Genomic DNA, 26702 nt, shown 5'->3' with positions numbered 1-26702 from the left:
GCTAACAAGGCTAACCAGTCACTGCCACATCGGAGACACCCTCTGAACAACGGACAACAGGAGACCTTTGCTTCTCTCTCATCATATGGAATCAGCTGTTTTACATCAGCTTAAAGGTACTGAGACAGAGGAGAGAAATTCTTGTACTTCTGAGACAGAACCCCCAGCAGATGAGCAGTGTACGCAATACATTAAACCATCCCAAAATGTCTTTATTTGAAAGAGGAAGAAGTCAAGTCAAAGACAAAACATACAATGACCGATTTATATTTCCTCTGAAAATGGCCTGTTTCCTCAGTGACAGATGGAGCTAGTTAGATCTAAGCTGCTGAAACTAATTCCAATCACATGCAAATACTAACAACAATTTTAGAATAACAAAGAGACGCTGGATTTTATCAGTCCTTGATAAATAGACTTACATTTTCAGTCTTCACAGTTCATCTGGTCTGTTCAGCTCTCAAGGATACAAATTCAATCAATTTATAGGAATTGTTTCTTTCCTTACCACATTTGCCATGAAGAGTGGAGGTTAACTATCTCTCAGATGAACAAAGCGAACTACAAAGTATGGTTCTCTGATCTGACAACTGGGATACTTGCAATGCTCTTTATAACAGGCTGTAAGCAGAGCACATATGAAAATTTCCAGAGTACATAATTTTATCACCCCAAAAGCCAACACTGATTTAATGTCAGCAGAATATTATGCAGTTTTCTTAGGAACTGCAATGCTAAAGAGGCCAGTTTTAAGCTGGAAAACTCACCTACCATTGCTCAGAACTTAGTTATTTATGAAACTGCTTCTCACAAAAGCCATCAAAGCACATTTCTATAGAAACAATATTCCAGCTATTTTCTACAAGAGATGCTGCATTTCAGAACTTGTACCTTGCTAACATCCTGGTTTACCAAAACTGATGTACCACGTCAGTTGCACCATATCCAGAAAATAGTTGAGAGCAACTTGAGAGATGAGACAATCAAGTAGAAAAATATACAAGGCTGTTACCATCTTTGCTGGGGATCAGCATAAAAATTACATGGATGTTAAACTAAAAATAAATGAGGTCTAGTCCCTATCCAGCTTGTACAGCTATGTAAATTTCAGAAGCGTTAGCTGTACTGTTCAAACATCATCCTTTGTGCAACCACAAGCTACAGTACAATTCAAGAAATAATAAATGGCATCTTTTAATTTATCCTGTCTTTACATTTTGTGCTGCTGTTTACTGTTTCTCAAAGGTGGATAAACAAGAGAAGCTACCAGTGTATTTGGTAATGTTTGCTATAGTAGTAGTATTTTAATTATCCATTTAACTATAAAAAGTTTTAAATACTTTTCCTTCTACTGGTATGGTAAACGCATTATACATAAGGACTGACCTGAATTTTTTCTTGTTTAACAGACTCATCTGAAATTCAAACTGTTCCAGTAAAAGTAAGCTAAGACAATGGCAGATTTGCCAACTCTGTCACTTTTTCAGCACTTTCTTATGACTTTCTGGGAAACACAGTCCAATTATTGCTTTTTTCCAGCTGCAAAGCTATGGCCTCAAACAGAGATTAGAAAAGAAACTGCTGTGGTTTTAAAAGAATGAACTGTTTTATATTTTCTTTCATTTTTCTAGATGATACAAACTTGCTTCTTTATATGCTCTCACCATAAAATACATTTATATATATTTCTTTCATATAAATTAGATATGAGCTGTTATAAAAAAAAAGACAAAACGAAGCAAGCAGCACTTAATTCAGTTTAGACTGGTAAGGCTGCATGAAATAATTGATGTCCCCTTCTTGTTCTCCACAAGCTTCCTTCCTATAAGCAACACGATGGATTTTATAAGGTCCCCCTGTTGGGAATTACTGCCCTTTGTGGAGATCTCAGGTGATGAATTGGAAGGACAGCTTTTTACTTGGACCACTCAAACCTCATCTTTGATATCTCTTCTTCGGGTGGGCGCTGACAAATCCAAATGCCCACACCCATGACTACATTCTATTGTAGGTCTTTCTAATACACTAACACATTTCTTAGAAACCTGCTAACATGTAAACTGGGTGGCAGCATCTAAATTAAACACAGTATAAACACACTTTGTCAGGATTCCTTTTTTTTTTTTTTTTTAATTTACTAAGGCAAAAGACTTCAAAGAGAATCTCAAACTGCTTACACACAAAGGTCTTTTCTGACCTTAGTTGCAGATGAATAACCATATTCTATCTTAGGGCAAGTCATAATTTTTTGAATACAAGTACATGGCCCTCTTTGTGAATATGATTCTGCAGGATTCTGCTGGCATTGCTGAGATTGTGGAAAATTACTGGAAGACAGCTTTGAAAACTTGGATTTTGATTGATACGATTGATATTCTTAAGAGTGGAGCAGCTGAACATTTAAATATACGACTTCTCTCATATGAGCAGCTCCACAGAGTAAGAAATTAATCCTTGCAGACAGTTAACAGGAGTTTTCCAGATTATACCGTGTGATTAAATGAACATTTGAATACATATTGTATATTAAACTTGTAGTAAAAGACAACAAAATTAACTTTTCAATCAAAAACTTTTACAGACATTTCCAGATATTACACACGAACTGTTTGTTCATACAGATGTTAAAGGAAGATTACAATCCAACAAAAAGTTAAATTTTAAGTAATACCGTTACTCTTAAAATACTTTTTGTGCATAATTTCAGGGTAGATATGCTCCAAATATTGAGATATATCTAAGTACATTAGTGGGCTAAATAGAAAAATCATTATTTAACACATTAGTTCTATATGTTTTTATTCATTGTGACTTTTTATTCCACTGGAAAGTCAGTTAAATTTTCAAGAAAGCAAATGTTTCTCAGATACATTTTTTGAGGAATGTTTAAAATTTGAATCTCACCATCACTTTTCATGGCAACATTTTTATTGTCACCCCTACATTTTGGCTTCAAAAAACTATTGCCATCCAACATCACTGCAGTTCAGGCATAACATTTTCAAGGTACTTATTCTGTCAAATGAATTTAAAATTACCCATTTTCCAATTGAAGAGCTGGAGATTTAAAGGCTCAGCTAGTCCCTATATTAATTATATTTTTAAGTGCTAATTTAGAATGAAAATGTCAGAATAATTGAAGTCTTTGTTTTGTCTGCAAGAGCTGTTTCTCTCTCCTGAAAAAAAACCCACTTCTTTGCAAAAGCATTACATATCAAAAGATGTATCTGAGACGTAACTAGACTCATTAAGATATAACGAGGTAATATCTTACTGCCAATATTTATAGAGAGCCTAGATATTTATTCTGAAGCACCAGAACAGTTCACTGACCATAAGATGTTCATGAATTAATCAAATACATACTTAGATCATAAAAAGGCATTCAAAATTTAACGCTCTTTGAAAAGACATTTTAAGCTTTTAATTATTTCAGGACATTAAAATAATTGTCAAAAAAATCTACTACAGACAAGCCCTGATGCTGCAATCCTGCTGGTATGATTATGCTGAAGTATTAAACGTTCACTATTTTTTCTTCCCAGTTCCTGTATTCTAGTCCAAAAGTTACAGAAACTGTTTAACGAAGACTTCAGAAGGATAGCTGTGCTCATGCTCTGTGATTTTATAAAACAGTGATCACTTCCAGTACCCACTTTTTTTGTAAGTACAAACACTTTTGATTCATGTTTATGTAAGAAGTCAACAGTGTAATTCACCCAGGAAAAAAAAAAAAAAAAAGAAAAAGAAAAAAAACCAACACAAACCACTACAGAGTGCACTGCCAAAGCAGAAATGAGCTGCTGCCAAATTCTGGGCACTGCATTGCAACTTCTTGCTACTTAGCACTGCACACCCCTCTTGAGAGGTGCAAGCCATTTGCTCAGAATGCTCTGTCTTCAGAGCACAGAGCTTTACTCTTGCTTTACAGAGCAAGAGCTTATTTTAGAGTTTATTTTACTCAAAATAAGAAGGAAAGAAAAAAATTCACAGATTTCCATCATTTCCACAGTATGGAAGATCACACTACCAGATCCTAGATTTTTTTGGCTTGAGCAACATAGTGGCTGACACAGAACAGTTGTGACCAAGACGTTTACATTCTTTAACACTGGAACATTTCACATCTGTTTCTTCCTATCCAGGTGATACTCAGGCATCATCAGGAACAGCACCATTTACAAGCTAACTCAGAACTATCTCTGATGAAAAACTGCAGTAAGCTTATTCACTCTCAAAAACTTGGTGCTCCATGTATGGTGTGTTTTTCCAGGTAAAATTCAGTTACAATATGAAATAGACAATACTATGACATCAATCCCCAAGCTGACAAAAACAGTCTTCTGTACCAAAAGTCTCAAATAGTCACACATACATTAAGACAAGCAGAAGATTCTTACTTCATACACTCTGGGAATATTAGTATGGCTGATTCTAATGAAAATAAAGTAAAATTAACCCAGAGATAGTAAAAACAAATCACCTCCCCTAGATATGTCACTGCTATGGATGAGTTACAGCACAAACACTGCTCAGTAGATACATCGCAGAAACATCGACTACCCCACGTTGGAAGGGACCACAGAGATCACCGAGTCCAACTTCTGGCTCCACAAAACACCACTCAAAATTCAAACTATGTCTGAGAGTTTTAATCCAAATGCTTCTTGAACTCCAGGACCTCAGTATTGTCACCAATGCCCTGGGTAGCCTGTTCTATGCCCACTACCCTCTGGTGAAGAACCTCTCCCTAACACCCAACCTGACCTTCCCCTGACACGACTCCATGCCATTCCCTTGGATTCTGTTACTGTCAGCAGGTAACAGAAATCAGTGCTGTCCCTTCGCTTCCCCCATGAGGAGCTATAGGCCACCATGAGGTCTCCCCTCAGCCTCCAATCCTCTGGGCTGAATCAAGGGACCTCAGTCATTTCTTGTACACACTGCCCTCTAGATCCTTTACCATCTTTGCTTCTCTCCTCTGAATGCTCATAGCCTTATGTTCCTCTTATACTGCGGCACCCAAAACTGCACACAGTGCTCAAGGTATACAAGCTTCTGTACAGCAGATACAGTCTTCTCAGGGATCTGCTGGAAAAAGTCCCACAGGATAAGGGCCCTGGAGATAAGAGGGGGCCCTCTGACTTTACAGGACTAGTTGCTGCGGCAATGGGAGACTTGCACTATTAACAGCTTGCATTTAGTAATATAATCAAATAAGCACCCCAATTCAATTTCTGTACTTCCATAGGTTAAGGGCCTTTATACCGTAAGAGCCTTAAAAGTAACAGCTGGATAGAAATAAACCTCCCTGGTGAGCTCAAGATTGGCTAGATAGAAAACATTTATATCTACTGCCTGACTTGGTTATCCTTACGAGTGCAGACTGCCAACTGAGGCAACTGGATGTACAGGAAGAAAAAAAGCCAAGCCATGAGTTCTGCAAAACTTCCTGGAAATGTTGTTCCACAAACAATACAAATCTAAGGCACAGAAGGGAAAACATCTTTAATTCTGTAATTGGATGCTAATTAATTTCAGATTAAATCTTGTATCAAATCACCACATATTCCATATTATATGTTTATAATCAGTATCCAAGATAAAATCACATCAAGATATAAGTGAAGAACAGCAGCAGAATTTAACATCAACAGAAGTAATCATTTTATTCCGATCTGAAAAAATCCTACCTTATTTTTTTGTAATCAGAAAATAAAACTTACAATACAAATAGATACAGTAAGCAAAGAGAAAACATACACTGAGTAGTATCTTTCAAATATAATTTTATTTGAATCAGTGTCAGTACGTAAACCACCGCCAGTAAATAAATAGAGCTGTAGAACTAGCCAAGACTCATTTCTTGCACTTCAAGTTTTCTGTCTGCAGTTTTGTGCAAAAATAATCTCAGGCTCTACACTTATACTTATTTTACAGGCTCTTCTAATATTAACTCCTGCTCCTCTGGGTGCTTCATCTCACAGTCTGCTTACACACAGCCACACTTCCCTCCCCACCTTGTGGCAGACAGGCAGTACAAGAAAATCCTTGGCCGTATTCAGGCCCAGAAGCAGACAGGCTCACCAGCTGGCAAGTCAAGCAGTATTTCTTATTGGAATTCCATACATACCCATGTATTTTCCATACCTTCTAGAAATTCTAGCATACAAAAAGATACATTCTGTCAGAGTTTGACTGAAATTAACAGACAGGCCCAAGAACTACTGGGGGGCAGATAAACCAAAAGGCACAAATCCAGCTTGTCTGGGCGTACTACAAACTCACAAGCTTCTTACCTGTTGCTTCTGGGCATGCACAACTGCCTCACCTTGATTGGCTACATATCACCTGAGTGTGGATTTATAAACAAAGTGGAACAAAAAATCATCATGGTATCTGACAGATTGCTCAAACACAGCGTTCAAACACAAACCTACCTTTCCACAACTGTATGAAATTAAAATGACCTTGACAAGGAAAGCAGCAATGGTAGCATTAAGCCTTTAAATCATTAAAGCACTCACTGAATTAACTGTTCAGCTATCCCAGAGGCGCACAGACCCATCATCTTAGCTGCCTCACCCCTGATTTCATAGGGCTCCTAAAACATTTGCTGTTCTGCACACAGAGAATACTATGCAACAGCAACAGAAATTAAGTACTAGGAGGAACACAGGATACTAAACAAACAATGGGAGTATGAGAACTGTTGGCAATCCTAGCAGTATGGGGTCCAGTCAAGCTAGCATGCTTAAAGAAGAGAAAACTCAAACTCAGTTGGCTAAGCTGTAAGATGGAAAAAGTACAATTAACAAAAAGCTTTCTTTATTGGCTTATCAGATGGTGTTGTTTCTTCTCCTCCATCAAATCTAACTAAAGGAAAATAAGAAACTAACATATTGTACAACTACATACAGTGCTCATTAGCTTCAGATGGTTTGCAATCATCTGCTAAGCTATCTTCACCATTAGCTGAAAGTACTAGAAGTACTTACCTAGCTTAGAATATTTATAAAGCACCCATATTTATCAAGCTTGTGAATTTTCAGACAACAATGCCTGAAAACCTAAAGAAATTATCTCTTTATCTGTTTTAAGTGTAATTGTTCTCCAGTCCGTTTCTTACGCAGAAGTGCAATTTTAATTTCTATTTGGTAATGAAAAAATCTGCCAAGAAAAGTTGTTACTTATCACTTCATCTGCCCACATTTATTATAAATGCATAGATTAATTTTAGTTAATTACTTTTATGTGCTTTACTTCCATGCTTAAAATGCTGCAGTTCCCGGTGAAAAGCTTGCCAAGTTATGATAACATCATTAGATCCTCTACTTTTGTAATGTTTTAATTAGACAGTCTGAATGCACAAGCTTGTGATTACATTAACATCCAAAATACTGTTTCTCTCACTATATGTAAAAAGATCTAAACTTTGGTTTCATTTTTGGCAAAGACAAAGAGATCATTTAAAATTCAAACGCAGCTTTTAGGCCATCAGAATATATTTTATAACATCTACCAACAATGCATCTTACACTGCATATGATGAATAATCAATGCAGAATACTTTATCTGGAATGGCAACCAGCAAGCTAATAGCTTATTTACACAAACAACGTTGTCTACTCATAACAAGTATGGATTGCTTGCATGCAAGTTCCATCACCAAAGACACCAAGAAAAGTTTTACTTTCCCATCAGCTTCTGCCATTTCTCCTCACTCCATAGGTGCTACACATCATCGCATCGTTTATTTGGTAATTCAGACATGCTGCTCTCTGCATTCTTTACAGCAAAGGATAGTAAACCTCTCTGGACACGATTCTTGTCTTTCTGTACATCATGAAAACACACACATTACCTAGCAGGTACTATGAATATTTAATTTATTCTAGAGGAGCATTTTAAGGTGACGCTGGCAGGTGCTGTTGACTCAGAAAATGAGCCTACAGTAAGCATAAGGATGGTGTGCACCTTTATTTATAGAATGATGAATGACACCATTTCTCCCTAGACCAACTCAAATCTATACTAGACAGATTACTTTATCATCTTCATCTTGCCTTCACAGCCCATATCATACCAAAATATTATCAGTATTCACCTTTTACAGCTTCAAAAAACGGGAGCCAACAGTGAGGTGACAGAAGAATCAGAAGGAATATCAGAAAACAAACATGAGAAATTAAAAAAAAAAAATCTAAGAAAGATTTGAGATTACATGTCTCTCCTTTATAATTATTTTTATTTTGTTCTAATTAAGATTGCATGACAGTGTAGCATGATTTGAAATCAGTTTTTGAGAGGAAGCTGATATGAAGATGCAGAAGGCATTCTGACCACAGCACAGGAGAAAAGAATTCCTCCCTTTCTCTTTCTTTTGTTCTCTCTTTCATGAGTAATATCTATACAGTAAGTTGGATTTAAGAATTCCAAGGAAAGAAAGAGTCCTTAGAAAGTGAAACAGCTAACAGTTTGATAGGCTGCAAGACGTGCATATTTGATGATAATATTGAAAAGGTTATGTGCAAATAGCTCCTGCAGCCAAAAATGCAGCTGACAATAAACACTGAGCATAGTCACCAAACCACAAGAGAATTAAAACACAATGCTCTTCTATTTATTCTGAAAACACCGTGAAACATACAGAAGCACGAACAGGAAGTCCATTTTGCTCCATCTAACTCCAACTTAAGTTTAAAAATCAAAACTTCTCACAGTTGCAAAGTTGAACTATTTTTGTTTCATGGTTAGGCACAGTTCTTTTAATTTTCTTTAGTAACTGCTATTAATGTGATCTTTCAGAAGAAATACATACCTCAGATATTAGTTAGCAAAGCGTGTGCTCCAGAACTTTTCTTCTCAAAGGTTTAAACTCAAATTAGAACCGATATTCAAAAGGAGAAATTGTTTTTTAAAACAAACATCTTCCAGAACACTGTAATCATAGAACAAAGAATGATGAAACACATAATCATGGTTCTGGCCTCCTAATGCCCAGTGTTTCAGAGAGCTAATTAATTTTTCATTTTATGTTCTCCTTTCCAATGCTGTTCGTGTAATGCTTTGCCAAGCTGAGAACTGCTTTACTGATGAAGACAGAAAGCCTACAGAATTTTCAATTGCAAGCCATAGGAAACATTTAAAGAAAGACTACTAGAAATGGGACTTAAAATGAGAAATCATCCACAGCACTCTGCTAGTTACTAATGTTTAATACAAAAAGAATGAAAACCTATCCTCTCCTTTGTTTCCCTGCATAAAATTGAGGATGTGTAAGAATGAGAAACAGCTTACATTTTCAAGATACTTTTCAAAGGCTTCAAAAGCTGTAGTCATGCAAAACACTTGGACAAATTATAGCTTTTTTGAAACTGTAAGGGGATGACAGAACTCTGAAACAGGCTGCCCAAGAGAGAAGTGAGGTCTGCTTCTCCGGAGAAATTCAAAACCCATTTGCACCTTCCTGTGCAACCTACTCTAGAGAACCTGCTTTAAGATGGGGGTTGGGGAAACCTGATTTTCAGAGGTCACTTCCAACCCTTACAATTCTGTATCATTGTGTTTCTGTGACAATTTCAAAGTTAAAAAGGTATGCACACCGTAAATAGGAAAGCACTTAGAATACAGTTTAACAGACATCCAGAAATATAAATACAGTCTTTGAAGATAAAAAGCCTACCATCACTGAATGCATAATACAAGACTGCACAAGATTTCACAAAATAAAAATAGAATGTTCTATTAAGTGACAATTTATTGAATTGCAGCCTATTGCAAATTTGAAGGAATTTTACTGAAGATTTCTTAAAGAATTTAATGGAGAGTTAGCATAGGTAAGCTGACTATTCTGACAGCATGTCAGCTAAGGCACTGCAACGTCTTCAGATGTGTTTTTAGAAGAGAGGGAGCCATTCTTCAACCTTAATTTTCTGTTTTACAAATACATCTTGCACCATTATATAAAGTCTTCCATTAATTCTGAAAATCTGAGGGATACTCTTGGAAAAAACATAGATTACTAGCCAAAAATTGTTCTTCAAATTGAATCCTGTTGTCAAGGAATACATCAGAATTTCAACATCAATTGCATTTATAGCTGAAAAGGTAACGAGCTGGTAAAATAACCATACATATGAACATAATACAAACAGATTGAAATTAATGCCTTTCTCAACTTTACAGTTTGTCCTCTTTAAAAATGCCAGAGTTGTCTGTAAGATACAGTTACTCTTCAGCAGCCCCACTTGATAATTAGGTGTTCTACCTTGCAATAAAACAGAAGTATTTATCCCACAGTGAGCTACCAGCAAAATCCATACTAAACCAATATAACATCAAATACTCTCCTACTGTGGGTACTGACAGTCGTCAAACCTATCAAAAGCAGTTTGACTGCCAATTACTTGCCACTATCACTACCACTAAGGCAATGCTAAACTTGGGATATGGTGCTGAAACACCTAACAAGCTTTTTGTTCCTCAAGACCTAGAGAAATAAAAATAGTAAAGTGCTAGAGGCTTACAGATACACATTTCTTTTAACCTAAATACTTACCAACTAGCAATGTTATGTTTTTCTAACACACTGACTGTTGAGAAGTACTCATGATACAAAAGAAAATTATAATTAATTTACGTATCTTATAAAATAGCAATCTAGAGTAAAAATAATAAAAAGCAATATAAAAAGAACAAAACAACCAACTCCCAAAAAAACTACAAAGTGACCAATACTGCTCACAGTACTCTTTGAAGGGACAAAGGATGGCAACAGACTTGAGCTGAAAAACTTTCAAAACAAAGGATGTCTTAACTTAGAAGTGTTACGGCCACTCATAGGAAACATCCAAAGAAAAATAAGACCTTTTAATAGCTCTTGCCCAGAATTCTCAGTTATTTTTTTTTAAAGGTGGTGACAGAAAGTGTCTTGAGTTGCGTACTTCTGGACTAGAATTGTCTCAGCAGACAGCTACGAAGGATATTTAGTGCTCAGCATTCATTCTGGGTTGAATCAACTAGAAGCACGCTTCCTGTTATTCCAGAGTGTGTATTACAACAATCCTCTAAACTCTCTGCTCCTGCAAAGCCACTCAAAGTTCTCAGCTCCCCAGAACAAAATAAAGCATATTCTGTCAAAACCAGTATATATGATGATGTATGTACATCCTAAACCGCTACTGACTTGACAGATAAAGAAATAAATAGAGAGAACACCTCTCTTCAGCATTTGTATCGTGACACGAACGAATTCTGGACAATGGTGAAGTACACAGTTATTTCACAGAAACTGTTTTCTCAACGTACCCAGTGCAGGCATATCTCACAGGGAAGAAAATAGACTTTTTTTTTTTTAATTTATTTTTCTACACCGTAAGCACTGCCTTTCCTACCCTCTTCACTACTTCTTCAGCAGTGTTGTACTTTGAGTCCAAATAAAGCCAAATCACGGCAAATACTCCTTTTTCTCCCCCCAGCATTCTTTTACCTCTTTGCTTTGTGTATGTGTCAAAGCTACTCCGTTTGAAAATGGCTGTGGCTTAGAAAAGTCTAAGTACTTTCCATTTAAAAAAATGAAAGAAAGTAAAAGCCAGTTAGTATTATCAACGTAATGAGATTTGACTGAGCAGTCTGAAGGCTTCTATCATAAGCGTTTTTCTAAAGCAATATTTTCTCTTACAGATTCAGTAAGAAATTTTCCACTTTTTTCTATACTGATTAAAAGATTAGAGAATGGAAGTTTCTCATGTATTTTGAAAAGATTATAATGAGCATTATAGTATTACTGACAGTCTTCTATAAAACATGTTTTGATAAACATCAGACATGGTAAGTGATAAAAACAAATGCAAACACTCCAAACATTAGAATCCGAGTCCACAAAAGCAAAGCAAAGTCAAATCTTGCTTGTGTGCACTCATCAGAAATGTGCAGTACAAAACTTAATGAAGGTGTAATCAAGAAGGCCCAAATCCTTTGTGGATGAATTCACATTCATTGTAGCATCATTCAATACTGGAATTGAGTAAGTACAATAATTACCTACAACACCAGAATGATCTCTAGGTGTTTACAGAATCATGTAGTTCCATTTGTCTTCCTCCTTCCAAGAAGATGAGGTAGGCAGAAAATAATCTATGGACAGAAAACAGTGAGAAGAAATCAGAAACAAGGCACTGAAAAAACCTTGAGAACAGACTGCCTATTCTATTCAGTCAGAACTTTCATTTGTCCCTCAGTTCATATCCTGAAAGAGATTAAAGTGCCACTGAGCAACTGTCACCTCAGATCCTTCCACAATTTACGTAAATTACATTTACAATAAACTGTTCAAAGAAAGAGGAGGAATGAGTATGAAATTTGAATACATAAACTCTCAAGAAACACTGCATTACAAGATTAATTATAATTATTTTGTTTAAATAACCTTAGTACATTTTCACTACTTTGCCTAGCTGTAGCTCCAGGAAGAATCCAGCCTGCTGAGACAGCATGCATCCACTTTTTGAATCAAAGTGACCCCAGTCACTTTAAGAAGAAAGAAAACAGCCCTGTAAGGCACCTGCATGCATAATATGGTATCTAATATCTGACCTTCAACAGTTTGATCTTTCCTACCAGGTGCAAGGACCTTCCAGCTGTGAGAACAGTAACATGAACTCAACTGGAGCCCATAACCTCATCACTTCTACATGGTTGCATTTGTTAAGGCCATGCAGCCGATTAATATAAATATTTATGATCTCCAGTTGCTTTGTTGGTTATTTTGAATGAAAACTTAACAACAATTTTGTTCCCACAGAAAAAAAGCAAATAGTGGATAGCGAGGTTTGCAATTAATTCATTCCTCCATCTAGCTGTAATAAAAGGGAAATCTGGCTGATAAAGAGGAGGCAAACCTACACCTTATTTTTTGTAAAGGAAACACAGCAATTTCCTAAAAGCTGAAAAATCTCACGTTATTGGATGATGTTTTGTCCGTTTCGGTAATTTCCCTTATCACAACTGAACTACATCAATACTAACATGGAGTATCAGAACCACTGATACTGGGGATCTAGAGCCAAAGAATTGGCACAGCTTCATCCAGTGTGCGTCACCAGTTAGCAACAGTTTGCAATTAGCTTGAACCATAACAGTTTAAGGCAAGATTTTTTTCAATCTCTGTGGATTTTCTTCTGATTTTATATTCATATTCTCTGCCTTTCTAACACAACGTTTTAAAATCTACATGCTGGCAGGGTCCAGCAGCAGACCTGCCCTTCCAACAGACGTCCTCAAAAGAAAGTCTGATGATGCTGAAGGGTGGCAGATGAAAGCACTGCCTCAGCTGAGGGTTACTGCCATCAGTTTGTGTCTGTCCTCCATTGTGCTGCTTAACATTGTTCAGCAAACAGAAAACAGGAAAAGCGTGAAGTTGGAAATGTGATCTCCGCTATCAGGAATGCATCTCTGAAGTTCAAGCTTTGTTGTTCCTTTTCCTTTTTTTTTTTTTGCTTTGTTTTCTTTTTGTGTTTTAAAAAAGCCTTTATCTGCGTGCACCTCCCGGAGTTCTGCTGCAAAAACACCTTCACAAGAACGGAAAGGACGGTTCCGGGAAAGATCACTGAACACATCTCGTGATCCGTTTTCCAACGTGACGCATCCCCACAACACAAAGCGTTTGTCTCTGTAAAAGCTGCCGACCTGACCGCGAGTTCAAGCTTTTTATCCCTATCCACGCTCGTAACAAGACCCGAGCGGCAGCTCTTACTGAAAACAACACTTAGATGTCTTCGCTTCGGACAGCGGGAAGTTGGAGCACCAGCGGGCTGACAGCCGCTCCGCCCCTAACGGTGCCAGCCGGGGCACCCCGCCCGGGGCACAGCGCGCCGCGGCACAGCCGCCCGCCCGCGCACCGCCGCACTCCCTCCCCGCTCGGCCGCGGGAGCCGCCCCCGGAGCCCTCCTCCTCCGCGCTCTCTCCTCCCCCAGCCGGCAGCCCCAGCCCCCTCTCCTCGCCGTCGAGCTCCCGCCACCCTCTCACCTCTCGCGGTCCGGGAAGGGCCAGGAGAGAGAAGAAAGGAGGGAGAAAAAAATAATAATAATTAAAAAAAAATCACAGGGGAGGCCCCGACACCCCCCGCCTTCCCGCTGCCGCTCTGCTCCGGGGACGGCAGCGGGAACCGGGAGGCCGCTTCCCGCCGCTAACGGGTCCCCATGGGCCCCGCCGCCGGCCCCTCCCCGCGGGCGCGCTCCGGCGGCTGCGGCCCCGGGGCCGGCCGCGCACGCGAGGGGAGGGGCGGGGCGGACCAGCGGCAGAGGCGGGGCCTATCGCCACGCCTACTTCGCTCAGAAGGTCCCGCCCCCCGGCCTGAGCGGGTGGCCCGCGCACCGCCCCAGCCAGCGGCCCCGCTTCCGGGCTGCTCCCCTCGGCGCAGCGCGCCCCCTGTCGGCTGGGCGGCGAAGGGAGGCGCTGGTCCGCCTGTGCGGTTTTCCTTTTTTCCTGCGCGCTGGGTACCCTTTCTGTATTTTGACACAGCGCAGCGAATTATTTGTGTCGTTCTGTCCGTCCTCCATTTAGTTGAAATAAATCAGCAGTGACACAAGGCACAACATTTAACCTCCTCTCATGGCACTGTGTAGTGCTGTGGCAGCCTGTACTCGCCCTTTAACAGGCACGCTCTGACCTCTGCCGCACTCCTCATAGCACCTTACCGCTGACTTCTGCCACCCAAAGGGAGAATAATTTTCCAAATTAATAGACTGTGTGACAAGTCAGATGTGCCTCTGACTGATAAAGCTGATTTAGGGGTGTGCGAGATCATCGGTGAAGCGTGGCGGGACGTGTTTGAAGCAGATGTATGTCGGGCTTTCATTGCCTAATTTGTAAGAACATGCAGCCTACGTGGCTGAGTGCTCCGTCTGCCTGTGGTCTTCATGACTGACTCTGAAAGATTTACTCCGTTTTCACTAAATTGCACTGAGAAGTAGTGTTTTCAAAGACACTAATTGCTTCAAACTGTGGAAAAATTAACTAGGTGGACAGAAGTGTCCCCCAGCAGGAAAACTCCAGCTTTTCACTGCAGTCAGTGGTCAGTCCAAGCAGACACCCGTTTACACACACACAGCTGTCTCGGGGTAATCATGTGTAGGCTTAGGATGTCCTTGGGGTGCAGGGACAGGTCCTGTGCCATTCTCCTGAACTGGAGACTGAGCTAAAATGTGCCTGAAAAAAGTCTGAGTGTCTTAGAAAGGCACAGACATGCATATTACTTGCCAAAGTCCTCCTGCAGTTTCTGAAAGACTTTTTCATTCCGACTGGGTGAAAGGGGTGGGTAAACACCAGCAAAACCTAGGAAAGTATAAATAATATGGGAGATATTTAAGTGCAGCACAGTCTCTCACGGTGTAGAGCTAACTTGCTAAAATGGCATATAAACGGTGCTGTGGTTATAGTTTGTATTTTAAAGTCAAACTGGTGACTTTCTGTATCGCTGCTGGATGCGGCTCTGAGTGATGATCCAGCTGTAGCTGTTCCTGTCCATTGCAGAGGAGTTGGACTGGATGGCTTTTAAAGGTCCCTTCCAACTCAGATGTATTATGTATTATTATAATAATTGCTACTTAGGTTATAACCTGGTGTCCAAATAAAATTAGTTCATTTTGTTTTCTTTTAATTGATTTCATCACATAAAGTTGCTACATTTAAAATTTTGTGTTAACAAATTTGTATTCATTAAAGCTCCAGCAAAAGTCCTTCTATAGTGGGTTAAATTCCACCTGGCCTTACTCAACTTTTGAGGCAACTAGATAACATTTGGGGCATTTCAGGTTCATGGGACATTTCTTATTTTAACTTCAATGGCATTGCTTCTGTTTGGCAGTACTCACTATTTATTGGGTTGTAGGAAAAAATCTGTCAGAAAAGAACTGCATTAATTAATTCTCTCATACTCTAGATGCTCGATATTTGAGAAACATTGTTTTTACATATGCATTATCCAGGATAATTTTATACAGAATATTCCAGAAATATTCTTTGCAGTCTCATCTAGATTTCACTTTTCTAACTGGAAAGTTAACTTTAAAATTATGACTACTAAGTATAGAATTAGTAATGGCTCTTTCCAGACTTCCCATGATGTAAAGGTTAATAACATGCTGAAGACACAGTACAAATTTGCAACACATCTGCTGTCCTTTGAGAATAGAGCAGCAATGATGCTACGAACATCTCATCCTCAGTTTGTTGGACTTAAAACGTTGCTTATTTACCATATCAGTAACTTGAAGTTGTAATGATTGAATCACCAATCTATTGAAGTCTTAAATATACAGTTATACGTGAAGTTAAATGTCATATGCACACATCCTGGCCCCAGTGCACATGTATATAAATGAAACAATAAATTATACATATCTGACTCATCTGACTTATTTTTTAGTGAAGCTCTGACTTTTTTTTTTTTTTTTTTTTTTTTTCAATCTTCTTGGCCAAAGGAGAACAAAATTTCTTCGCAAAGATGATTATATTATTGTTCAGAAGGTATGTGAAAATGGCCATTAGGGGATGATGTTCCTAAAACAAAATTGCCCCAGATGAATGAAATGTTTTCTATGCGTTAGTTTTCTTGTATTTTCATCCTGATACATTAATTTTATCTTCACTGTTTCACTTGATTCATTGTCAGACAAGCCAACATAAGGACAGAACTACTCTCTCTACAACTTAACGTGACAAGGAGTAAAAGAAAAAGTCATATTAGAAAAAGGAAATGCATAGATGTTGTTTTGCATAAAGCCCACACCACGCTGAAAGCTAAACCAGGAAGGAAGTTGCCACCACTGTGCTAGATGGGAGTGCTTCAGTGGCATGTGCTTGATTTTAAGAAAATCAGAACTCTTCAGGTTAGCACTAGGAGTACTCACCATGTTTATTTTATGTTTACCTGAGTTTTTCAAAGTCCGTGAAGGTGAGTGATCAGCTTTTAAAGGACCCCTTGCTTGTTCTGAAGTCTAATTGCAATTGAAAAGTTGGCATGTGCTTTCCTGAAAGTGATAGTTACGATGCTATACTTGTATGAACTGTGTAAGTCGTATATATAGATTGTTTTCTTTAGATTTTTAACAAACAGAATTCATTATATGTAGTAATTTGAAAAGAGTTTGCTGTTCGTTTATGTACATTGCAAAATTTCTGGTCACTATATGCATATAACTGTACTTTTCACTTGCTTCCTCATTAAGTTAGTAGTTGAAAGGTGTATGTTAAGAAGCAGCTACCCATGTCTTTAAAAAATAAGTTTTCTTAAAAATCTCTCAACACAAATGGCTATAAATCTTCATATGGTTAACCTATGAAGGAGATACGCAGAGGATGCAGAGGTACCACGATAAAAAAGTAGAGCAGAATTGGTATTATAGCTCAGTGAAGCAAATCTGTTAACAGAAATCCCAAATACTGGTGATCCCGAAGGTCAATAATGTATTTCAGATGAATACAAAATATGTGAGTGTAACTAATGCATTCAGCACTTTCTTAAAAATTCATAAATAAATTAATATTAAAATAGCTTTGTCACAGCCGTTCCTAAGTAAGGTTTTGTATAAGACAAATCTTATAATAAAAAGAATCCCCTTGACAGCTGGTGTGTTCCTAGACATCACTACATTATTTATGAAGCAATTTCTTTATGAAGTAATTTTCTGGAAACAAATTAATACCAAATATACCAAGATTTGTTTACTTACATTTACATTTTTATATTGATTCACCAAAATCAGCCACTGTGACAGTGGCTGGAATATAATATATAGTTTTTCATAGGTAATAAACCAACAAACTTTTTAAGCTATCGTAAGTTTCAAACATTATGAAAACAATCATTCAGTTTAAGATGTTGGAATAATGAATGTTTTACCTCCACACAGAAGTGATCAAAGGACTTAGTAGCACAGACAACACAAATAATGCCATGAATATCAGCAGAAGAAAACATTGACGTTACTGTCAAACATTCAAGAGTAATTGCATTTTTCCACTGTAATTGTCCTAGATTATTCTTCTTGGAGTTGCTTCACACTGCAATAACACGATTGTTGCAATGCTGAAATTTATGTATGGTCTTAATCACATTATGTATAAAATGAATATGAGCAGCACGCTGCACAGAATTGTAGTTGGAAGATTAGAATCATAGTCATATTTTGGATGTTGTAAAAACTATAGAATAATATGAAAGACTGTGCAACGTCTGAATTATTTGAGAAAGTAAATACACTGAACAATTTAATATGAAAATTTCAAGGAATTTGGTTTCTGGTTCACTGAAAACCTTCTGGGAACTGCTTTTAATCCAAAGTGTGTAGCAAGCTTAAAATGTACAGAATTACTTTCCTATGGGTGTTTCAAATTGCTGGCTAGGAGGCTGTGGACATTACTTCCCCACAAAAATTTGTTACTGGAAATCTTCACTGTCATGTAAAAGGCAGCTACTGTGCCTTCTATGATCGGCTCCTAAATGAGTGGTTGAGACCTTGTTTCACAGGCTTGTCTAAGATCACATTAACACTGCAGGTACTTCAGGTTTTTGATATAATGTAAGTGAAACTTTGATTTTTTTTACCCTAGGGAAAGTTCTAGCATTTATTTTGACTCCAGAGTGAGAATAAAATTGAAGATTATGCCTTAAAGAGACACTGTGGGAAAAATCTAACCCAAGCCATTAAAAACTGATCAAAAGAAAACAGTTCAGTATCACCAAAACTGAAACTTGTTTCCCTCAAATTCGTAAAGCAACAGATTTATTTGGCTGAAAGTCTGTGAAGCTTTACATTACCTCAGTTTAGAACAAAATGTTGCTGTTTTTTTGGAGCCCAATGCTCTCAATTCTGGTCTCGTCCTCTGGGTCTGGTTATTTGATGGACTGTGTCCACTATAAATTTATCATTGTGTACTCCCCATGTTGTACTGTAGGCCTCTGCCATCTCTGACATATTATGTGTTTGCTACCATTTCTGCAAAGAAGTGATAAAAATGCGATTTTGTATACTGCTGAATTGATTTGAAACTGAGTATCATAGATCAAAAGAAAAAAAAATAGTTAAGCTAATCCAAAATGAAATATTTATTATTTTCTTAAGGCGAATAAGTTTTTTTTACAAATTCAGATTTTCCCTATGAATAATTTCATTTTAATAGAATTGGATTTTCAGTAGAAAACAGAACAGAAAACTAAATAGAGGCTTAGTAAAGGATTTAATAACCAGAGAACTTCTTAATATTAAGTATGCGGGTTACAGATTTTTCTCAGAGGATGGTAAGTACCCTCCCTAACAGTACAGCATTCAAACTTTTCCAATCCTTTAGCATACTCTTTACGCTCTGTAAATTGGCTAGCATTAGGCAGCTCTTGAGCCTGCTTGGTCACGCAGAGCATAAGATGCAAAATGGAATACATGGTGCTGTGCACAGACCCCCTGACCACAGTCAGCAGACTCCCAGGTCTATGTACAAACTCAGTGAAAGGGGCCTGGTGGAGAACTGCCATTTGCTGACCTTGAAAGCTGTGGCAGTAGTCTTTGACCAGTTCCCCACCTGCATGCATGCCTTGCCAGGAAGGTAAACATTTTCCATCCGATGTTGGCTCATCTGACTGGAAGATGACTGCCCAAACCATCTCTTCCAGCTGGAAGAACTGGGTCTCAAGAGTCTGCTCCACTCCAGGGTGGTCAGATCAAAAGCATTTTGAGGAAAATATTTTGACTTTCCTAATGGAAACGTAAAATCTTAGATTTTTTTTACCCACATATGTAATATCTTACATTTCAATGTGTTATGTTTTATGAGTTTATCACATTCTTATGTAATGTTAGTAAAGTGAAGGTAACTGACTTTGGCACTGGATTTTGGATTTTATTTCTGTTCCTGCCTGAAATCCTTCACCGATCTGTTTCTTAGGCCAGTCAGCTCTGATATGAGCACAGATGGCTGTTGAAACTGTCAGATTGCAGATGAGTACTGGAGCAATCAAAGGCTGTTTTCCTGTCTATACGTAAGGATTTATGAACATATCACTCATAATGAGTGTTAGATGCAGAATTTCCACATCACAGACATGCAAAGATACTACCAGAATTGGAAGGTTAGCTAATATACTATGGGTTAGCACTACATCAACTCATGGGAGGGATTATTTGTGTTCATAAATACATATTTCATGTTGGAGTCCCAGAAGATTTTTAATCTTCAATTTCTTTCATACTGAAAAAATAGTTCAAGGTTAACTCAAGTAGAAATACACAGTTCATATAGGAAAGCCTTGCTTTAATGTAAAAGACATTTAAAATAACATGCATTAATAATTAAAACTATGTGGGTTTTTGTTTTTTTTTTTTGTTATTTGTTGCATTAATGTGCTTCAGCTGCAGTAATTTGGTATTGAAATTCAACTAGCAAAAACACTGTGCATTAAGTTTAATGATTGAATAGAAAAAAAGCAGGAAGGGTGGCTGGAGGATTCAGCGGTATTTCTGTGGGTTTAAGTGTCATTGGAGAGAAAGTTTTCATTCTCCTAACTATTTTACAGTGTGATCACTCTGGTGGGTTGCAACAGCATGGTTGCAGGGCTATGTTTCCTGTTTCAAACACAAGTGGGTTTCATTTTCTCTTCAAGCACGCTGAAATTTGAACAACTTTGACACTAGAGATCACCACAAATGCAATTCAGTCAGTACTGAAAGATATTCCATGTAACTCAGTAATAAAATCCAAAATGTATGTTGGGAAAATATTCTCTGCTTTCTTCTCCTTGCTTGATGGTGCATGCAGTATTCTTCCATAACCCTCAAGAAGTGCGTTTCATTGTATGATGGCTAAAGGGTATTTTACATGAAGAGATGGTTTTGCTAATACAGTACTCTTTGTTTTTCAGCTAACACTGTAGTTGTATCGTGCATGGATACCTGTTCATCAAATAGCACCACCTTTCCACTTTGTACTTTTAATAATTCTTGCAAAAGATCGCTGCAACAAAAAAGAGAAAATCAGATTGTGTTACTGAAGACCATTGTAAATCATTCAGATTTCCAAAATATTCCATGTATTTGCCTGTCCTCTAGTAGGGAACAACAGTCAAATACTAAGTACTCAGAGTCTGAATCCAGCAGAGATGTGAATGTTGATCATCATGAATCAAGATCAATAGATAAAAAAAGTAAGTAGGAAAAGCAAAGTACTTTATTTGGAAGTAGTCAATTATAGCACAAGACTCATGGCTTGATTTGGTAGTTGAAGATGATAATATGGCGCTGGTTCTCCATTGTCTTTGCAAACTCTGCAGGTACTGCTGTTGTTTGGTGGTTTTTTTGGTTGGTTGGTTGGTTTGATTTTTTTTTTTCCTTAATAGCATTCTTTGCATTGCTGTAAAACACAGGTTTTTTGTCGTATTTGTAGCAGCAGTAATTCTTGGCTGAGAGTGCTGATTTCTTTTCTTTGAGGATCTTGTGTATGGGGGAGCATTCATTATCTTAAGGTCTGCAAGGAATGCGGCGAGATTGCCTTGTCCAACTATTCCAACTATTGCTGTTGCAAATTTGACCCCTACCAGCTGGGTTTTACGAATGCATTTTGATCTCTTTTTTTTTCTTGCTGGATTTTACAAAATATTTATTTGTAGAGTTCTATAGTTTCTGATGAGTTTTCTCGATAGGTTTAATTTTAAGAGTCACTGTGGATCTCTGCTTGCTAATGGCTGATATTATATGATGAAAATTTGCAATCAAGTATCTGAAGAAATAAATCAAAGATGGTAACTACTTAGATGGCAGCTATGCAGAAATTAAAAGAACTAAATGACCATTTTTGTGCATATAATCTATAATGTCCATAAAGAGTTAGTGGCATTTCTTGTTTAATAGAAGGCAGCACTGAATAAGGACAGGCACAGCAGTATGAAACACTTAGCAACATCCACTGTTTTTCAGAGTAGTAGCAGTATGTTCCTTCTGTGCCTTATGCACTTGCAGTGTATCTGAAAACATTTGGAGGAGGAGAAGCTTCTGAATTCTGCTCTCCTAACATTGCCAGCAACAGGGGCAAGAGGCCAAGACCTGAATGTGAGAAATGCAGTTTTCTTTAAACTGCATCGTTTCCTTACTGAAGAATAGAGCTGTCCTTCCAAGCGTGGACAATACCAAAACAAATAAATATGTGGACAAACTCTGTTCTTATACACATACAATCTAACACTTCTGACAATGTCTCATTTACCTGTATTTGTTGTTAATGTTCTACCAACCTCACAGCTTGTGGTTTGAAATGAAACAAAGGCTTTCTGCAACTAATAGCACAGGAGCTGGATGTGCACTGCAGATGTCTATCATTGTACAGCTTTTATTGTTTCTTTTCTTTCACAGCTCAGTTTTTTGCTTTGTTAGCTTTGACAAAATGTGACAGAGCAATAACAACAACAAAAGATTTGAAGCTAGTTATAAGATTAAAAAAAAAAAAGGCAATAATTTGCTGAGGAAATGTATTTTTTAAGGATAATCAGTACTCCTCATAACTGTTCAGGATCCTTACATCCTTTTGTCCATTTTATTACAGTCAGTAATGTAAAAATGCACTATTTATTTTCTTAAATAAGACAGAGAAAATATTTTATTGCTCTGAGAGTTGTATACTGTTATTTAACAGGTTTGTTTGTTTGTTTGTTTGTTTTTGTAACCTTGTATTTCCTATAGCAAAAGACTCATCTGAAGTGAACACAGAAGATGCTATTTCTTTTTATAAATATTTTAATTTCACCATGCTTCATGCAAATGAAGAAGTAGAGCATAGTACCTACTACATTCTGGAAATCCACATCAACAGCTCTGTAGTCAGAGGAAGAAGTGCAGCTGAAGAATACCTAAATCACTCTTGTCTAATGGCTATGATCAGTGACCAAAACAGCTGTATGAATATTTCACTGCAACTGAAGTCTTATGTGGAATGTAAGTTACAAAGGAGATTTGGAAACAATTTGCATCTTGCAAAAAATTTGCAGTAGGTAGTTATCTGCTTTCAGCAACCATTTGAAACTATTTCACGACAAAACAATGCAATTTTGATCATCCCTTAGTAAAAGACCATTGTAAGTAGTCAACTGACATGTTTTGCTATGTTTTGTTGTTTTTTGGTTTTTTTTTTCCCTAGAAACAAGACAGAAAAACAAGCATCTGTAAATGTTAATTTTTTTTCTCCACTTAATGATGACAGACTTACAAAATGCATGTTTGAAAAAAGCTGGAATTACTTTTTTTCTTTTTCCCTCCCCCTTTATGGCATAATTCTGCTGTCTAGAAGGTAAATTAAACAATTCAGTTAACTTTGAAGGCAGAACAACCACTAGACAAGTTTGACTTTTCAGAATGTTGTGCAGCAACATCCTACTTTCAGCATTACTTAAAAGAGAAATATTCCGCTGAGCTAGGCTTACTTTTCCCAGAGGACAGCCTGACAGCTATTTAAGTTTCTCTTTGTGCTGCAGGAGGTTGCCTGACCACAGTCAGGCCTTCCAGCCCATGTATGCTACACTTTCCATTGGGGAATTGCTGAATTATTACATTCATTTAGTTTTGTAAGGCAAATGCATTTTATGCTATGTCTTTGCTGGAAAAGTTAAGCGTTTTTGAGTTGGATAAACCAGTGTAAAATATTTCCAGGTTAAATCCTAGTAAAGAGAGGGAACTTTTTTTTTTTTAAATAGGACTGCATATGAGCATAGTTTTCAACTTGCCCACTAATTTTAAAACTGTGATCTCACCACCATTTCCTAATAGTAATTTCAAGTTACTGATAAAAATTAACAACTATTTTGCTTACTTCAAAACAAAGCTGGAGAGGTTCACAGAGCTTTGACTGGGCACTATTGGCATGCAAGCCAATACAAGTTACTACAAGATGGAGTACAGTATCATGCCTGAAAGGAGAAGGCCTAAATGACTTCTATAAAAAGTACTTTTTAGTTATGAATTAGGAGGAATGAACTGTGCTTACTTGAAGGCCTTATTGGTAGTTACCGCTTGACCTCTCAGAGAAGAAGGCATTCAAAGTTAATATAGGTCTAATTATGGTATTCTACATCAAGAGAGGGAAAACAGTGTTTTGGCTGTGGCCAGTAATTTGATTTTATGAGTCAGAGTCAAATTGTTGTTTGTTGTTGTTGTTGTTTTTAATATTTTATTAGACAATGTCAAGGTATGCATTAGCATGCAGCTGCCAAAGAGGTTTCAAAGGTCTTCTGGGGAGGCAAGTTCTCCATGCCCTTCCTCTGTGGTACACAGTTCAGGCTTGCACTAGGTACTGAACTGATTCCACAGGAATGTGGTTTAATTTCTCAGTAGCCATAGTCTGAAAGATCAGCTTTCCTCATTTTCACACCAAGACTCACCAGTTCTTCCCCAAACTAGCTTTTAATAGCTTGTTGAATGTATTCCCCAAGGGCTTTCTATGGGAGGTATTTTCTTACTTTTTAATAAGAAAATTTCTATGTATAGTATTTTTCCTTCTTTGATACGTGAAGATGGACCTGGAAATTGAGAGTGTCAGTACAGGTGAACATCGAACAGTGAATCATTTTCTTCTGTGTCCCATTAAAAAGCAAAGAAAGAGAGGATATGTATTTTCCTTGTTTTGCGTTAAATATAAACATTGATCTTTGAAGCATTTTCTTACTGGCTGAGCTGCATGTAAAATTGTGATTTCCAGCTTAATTTGATCTCTTCTACATTTAATGGACAGATCCAATGTGTATGACGAAGATCATTTGGCTCAGTATGATTCCAGTTGTTGTTGTCTTGACTGTTTCAGTTGTCATCTACAAAATAGTCCAAGAAAATGGCCAAAACTGTAAGTAACAAGCTCATCTGCACTAAACATCTACATTATGAAAAATTGACAATAACAAAGCTATTGATTATGTGTTTCAGACAACAGTATTTTAATCAAAGTGTTGTAGAAACTTCTGGAATACTCAGATGACTGATCCCTTTCATCTTTGAATTGTGGATGCAAATCCAAGATTTTTGCTACTAAATGAAGTATGTTTGTTTTAGCTGGGTTTTTTTTTTTTTTTTTTTTTTTTTTTCTGACACATAATTGGTAGCCTATGGTCTTTTGTCTAAAGAACTTCTGGTTTCAGACTTATTTCAGTAAATGAAATGAATACATCTGATCTTTGATCTAAGCCTTAAGAGATGCCAATGACCATTTTAAACAGATTTAAATTCCCCTTTGTACTCAAAGCAATTCAGAAACTAACTTTGCTATGGAATAACTTATTTTGAAACAGAAACAATTATTTCTACACATTGCCTTCATTGAACAAAACAGGGTCTTCCTATGCAATTCACTTCGGACAGAGTCTGAAATTAGGATTCACAGTATTTCTTCTAGCAACATGCCATGAAAAAGCAAGAATAAAAGTGTAGGAGTACTCTAAGCATGAGACTTTTGGACAACCAAGATAAAGTACTCTGCACAAAATCTATGCAGAAAATTGACCTCATCAGCTGCTGGTCTTTATTTTTTATTAGAAGTCAGAGCTATATGGTACAGGGAGCACACATTTTCATCACTGTGAAAAGTTACTTACCCTCTTACCTAATAGAATAGCTTTCAGATGCTTTTCACAGCAGTTTTTTCTGAGACTTTCTACTTGTGTCAGGCCTGAGTAGGTAGGAAGCTTCTTGAGAACCAGAACTTAGTTCCTATTAACAGACAGTTGTCCATTCTCCTTGTAGTTGGGAGCTACAGAATGGGGAGACCTTGGTCACAATGGTAATAAAAAAAACTAATGGGATTGCATGTAGCTTATCATCATCTCAACTATACTCACAGGCAGCTTTGTAATGAAAGAGCAATAAGAGTTTAGCTTTAATGACAGCTGAACAGAAGGCAGAAGAGTGCCTACACACAAGATGTTTCCATGATCAGAATGTTTGTGATTTTTTTGGTATCTACATAATGTAAATATTTTATGCATATATTTTTAATTAATAAGTGAAACAGTTGCTTAAAATGACAGCCCCTCAAAATGACAAAACAATCACCTCATCATATGAACTTGGTTAAAATACATGACCTTTTATTTATTGCAGGAACCAAAATCTGAATGCTATTTAATATATGTACAAATTCTATGAACTGTAAAATAGATCTTTATAGGTGGGCTATTAAATGCTCTGGTTTGAAGGACTTTTGTGGTAGCTTTCAAAATGCAAAAAATGTCATGAGTGTTATTGTCTACGCTCTGAGTCATAACATCTCATTTTAATACAGAGCTGCTAGTAGTGATAATTAACGATTTACTACCTTTACTCTTAAACATTGGTTTTCTATTAAATGCAAGTTTTTCAGAATTGTTTTAGGCACAAGCAGGAAAGAAGAGATGCCCTTTGTGAGCTCCTGGTTTCTGATCAGTTTCTAGAGAGCATTTCCTGTTAGTAGAGGAATAGCGTTGTTATTAGTTAAATTTACAATTTATAACATCATATACAACATCAGTATCTTACTGGCAAAAAGACAAGAACATACAAATTAGATTTGAAAGTTTTATTCCTTATATGTATATATTATGCCATCTTTAATCAAAAGTCTACATACTGCTTTTTTCAGTGGTGCCTGAAGAATCTATCAGAGTATTACTATGTGCCTAAAACAGCTGCTATGAATTT

The 26702-nt window shown here is 37.3% G+C and overlaps 2 protein-coding genes across 12 annotated transcripts in view; one reads left to right on the top strand and one right to left on the bottom strand.

The window, feature by feature from the left end:
- Positions 1-14199, bottom strand: part of KLHL5 (kelch like family member 5) — a 49534-nt gene extending 35335 nt beyond the window's left edge. For 2 of the 6 annotated variants that reach the window (XM_042812246.1, XM_042812245.1), the window contains exons 1-3: positions 14029-14199; positions 12046-12138; positions 8822-8941 (exon numbers count right to left, since the gene is read on the bottom strand). The gene's annotated coding sequence lies outside the window, so the exon portion shown is untranslated. The remainder of the gene's footprint in view (positions 1-8821; positions 8942-12045; positions 12139-14028) is intronic. The other 4 variants (XM_042812248.1, XM_042812247.1, XM_042812249.1 and 1 more) reach the window with 2 other exon arrangements.
- Positions 14200-16832: 2633 nt separating this feature from the next.
- Positions 16833-26702, top strand: part of TMEM156 (transmembrane protein 156) — a 31244-nt gene continuing 21374 nt past the window's right edge. For all 6 annotated transcript variants that reach the window (XR_006167593.1, XM_042811584.1, XM_042811587.1 and 3 more), the window contains exons 1-4: positions 16833-16957; positions 20918-21199; positions 22728-22979; positions 24769-24876. Coding sequence is in view for 5 of the 6 variants with exons in the window: in XM_042811584.1 (XP_042667518.1) it covers positions 16858-16957; positions 20918-21199; positions 22728-22979; positions 24769-24876 (742 nt within the window). In the remaining variant the exon portion in view is untranslated. The remainder of the gene's footprint in view (positions 16958-20917; positions 21200-22727; positions 22980-24768; positions 24877-26702) is intronic.

This window comes from Centrocercus urophasianus, unplaced genomic scaffold (genome assembly GCF_019232065.1).
Source record: "Centrocercus urophasianus isolate 14NV4802_14NV808 unplaced genomic scaffold, USGS_Curo_1.0 seq_13, whole genome shotgun sequence".
In the NCBI taxonomy this organism is placed as follows: Eukaryota; Metazoa; Chordata; class Aves; order Galliformes; family Phasianidae; genus Centrocercus; species Centrocercus urophasianus.
The sequence above is the reverse complement of the archived record's forward strand: the minus strand, read 5'-3'. Positions and strand labels throughout refer to the sequence as shown.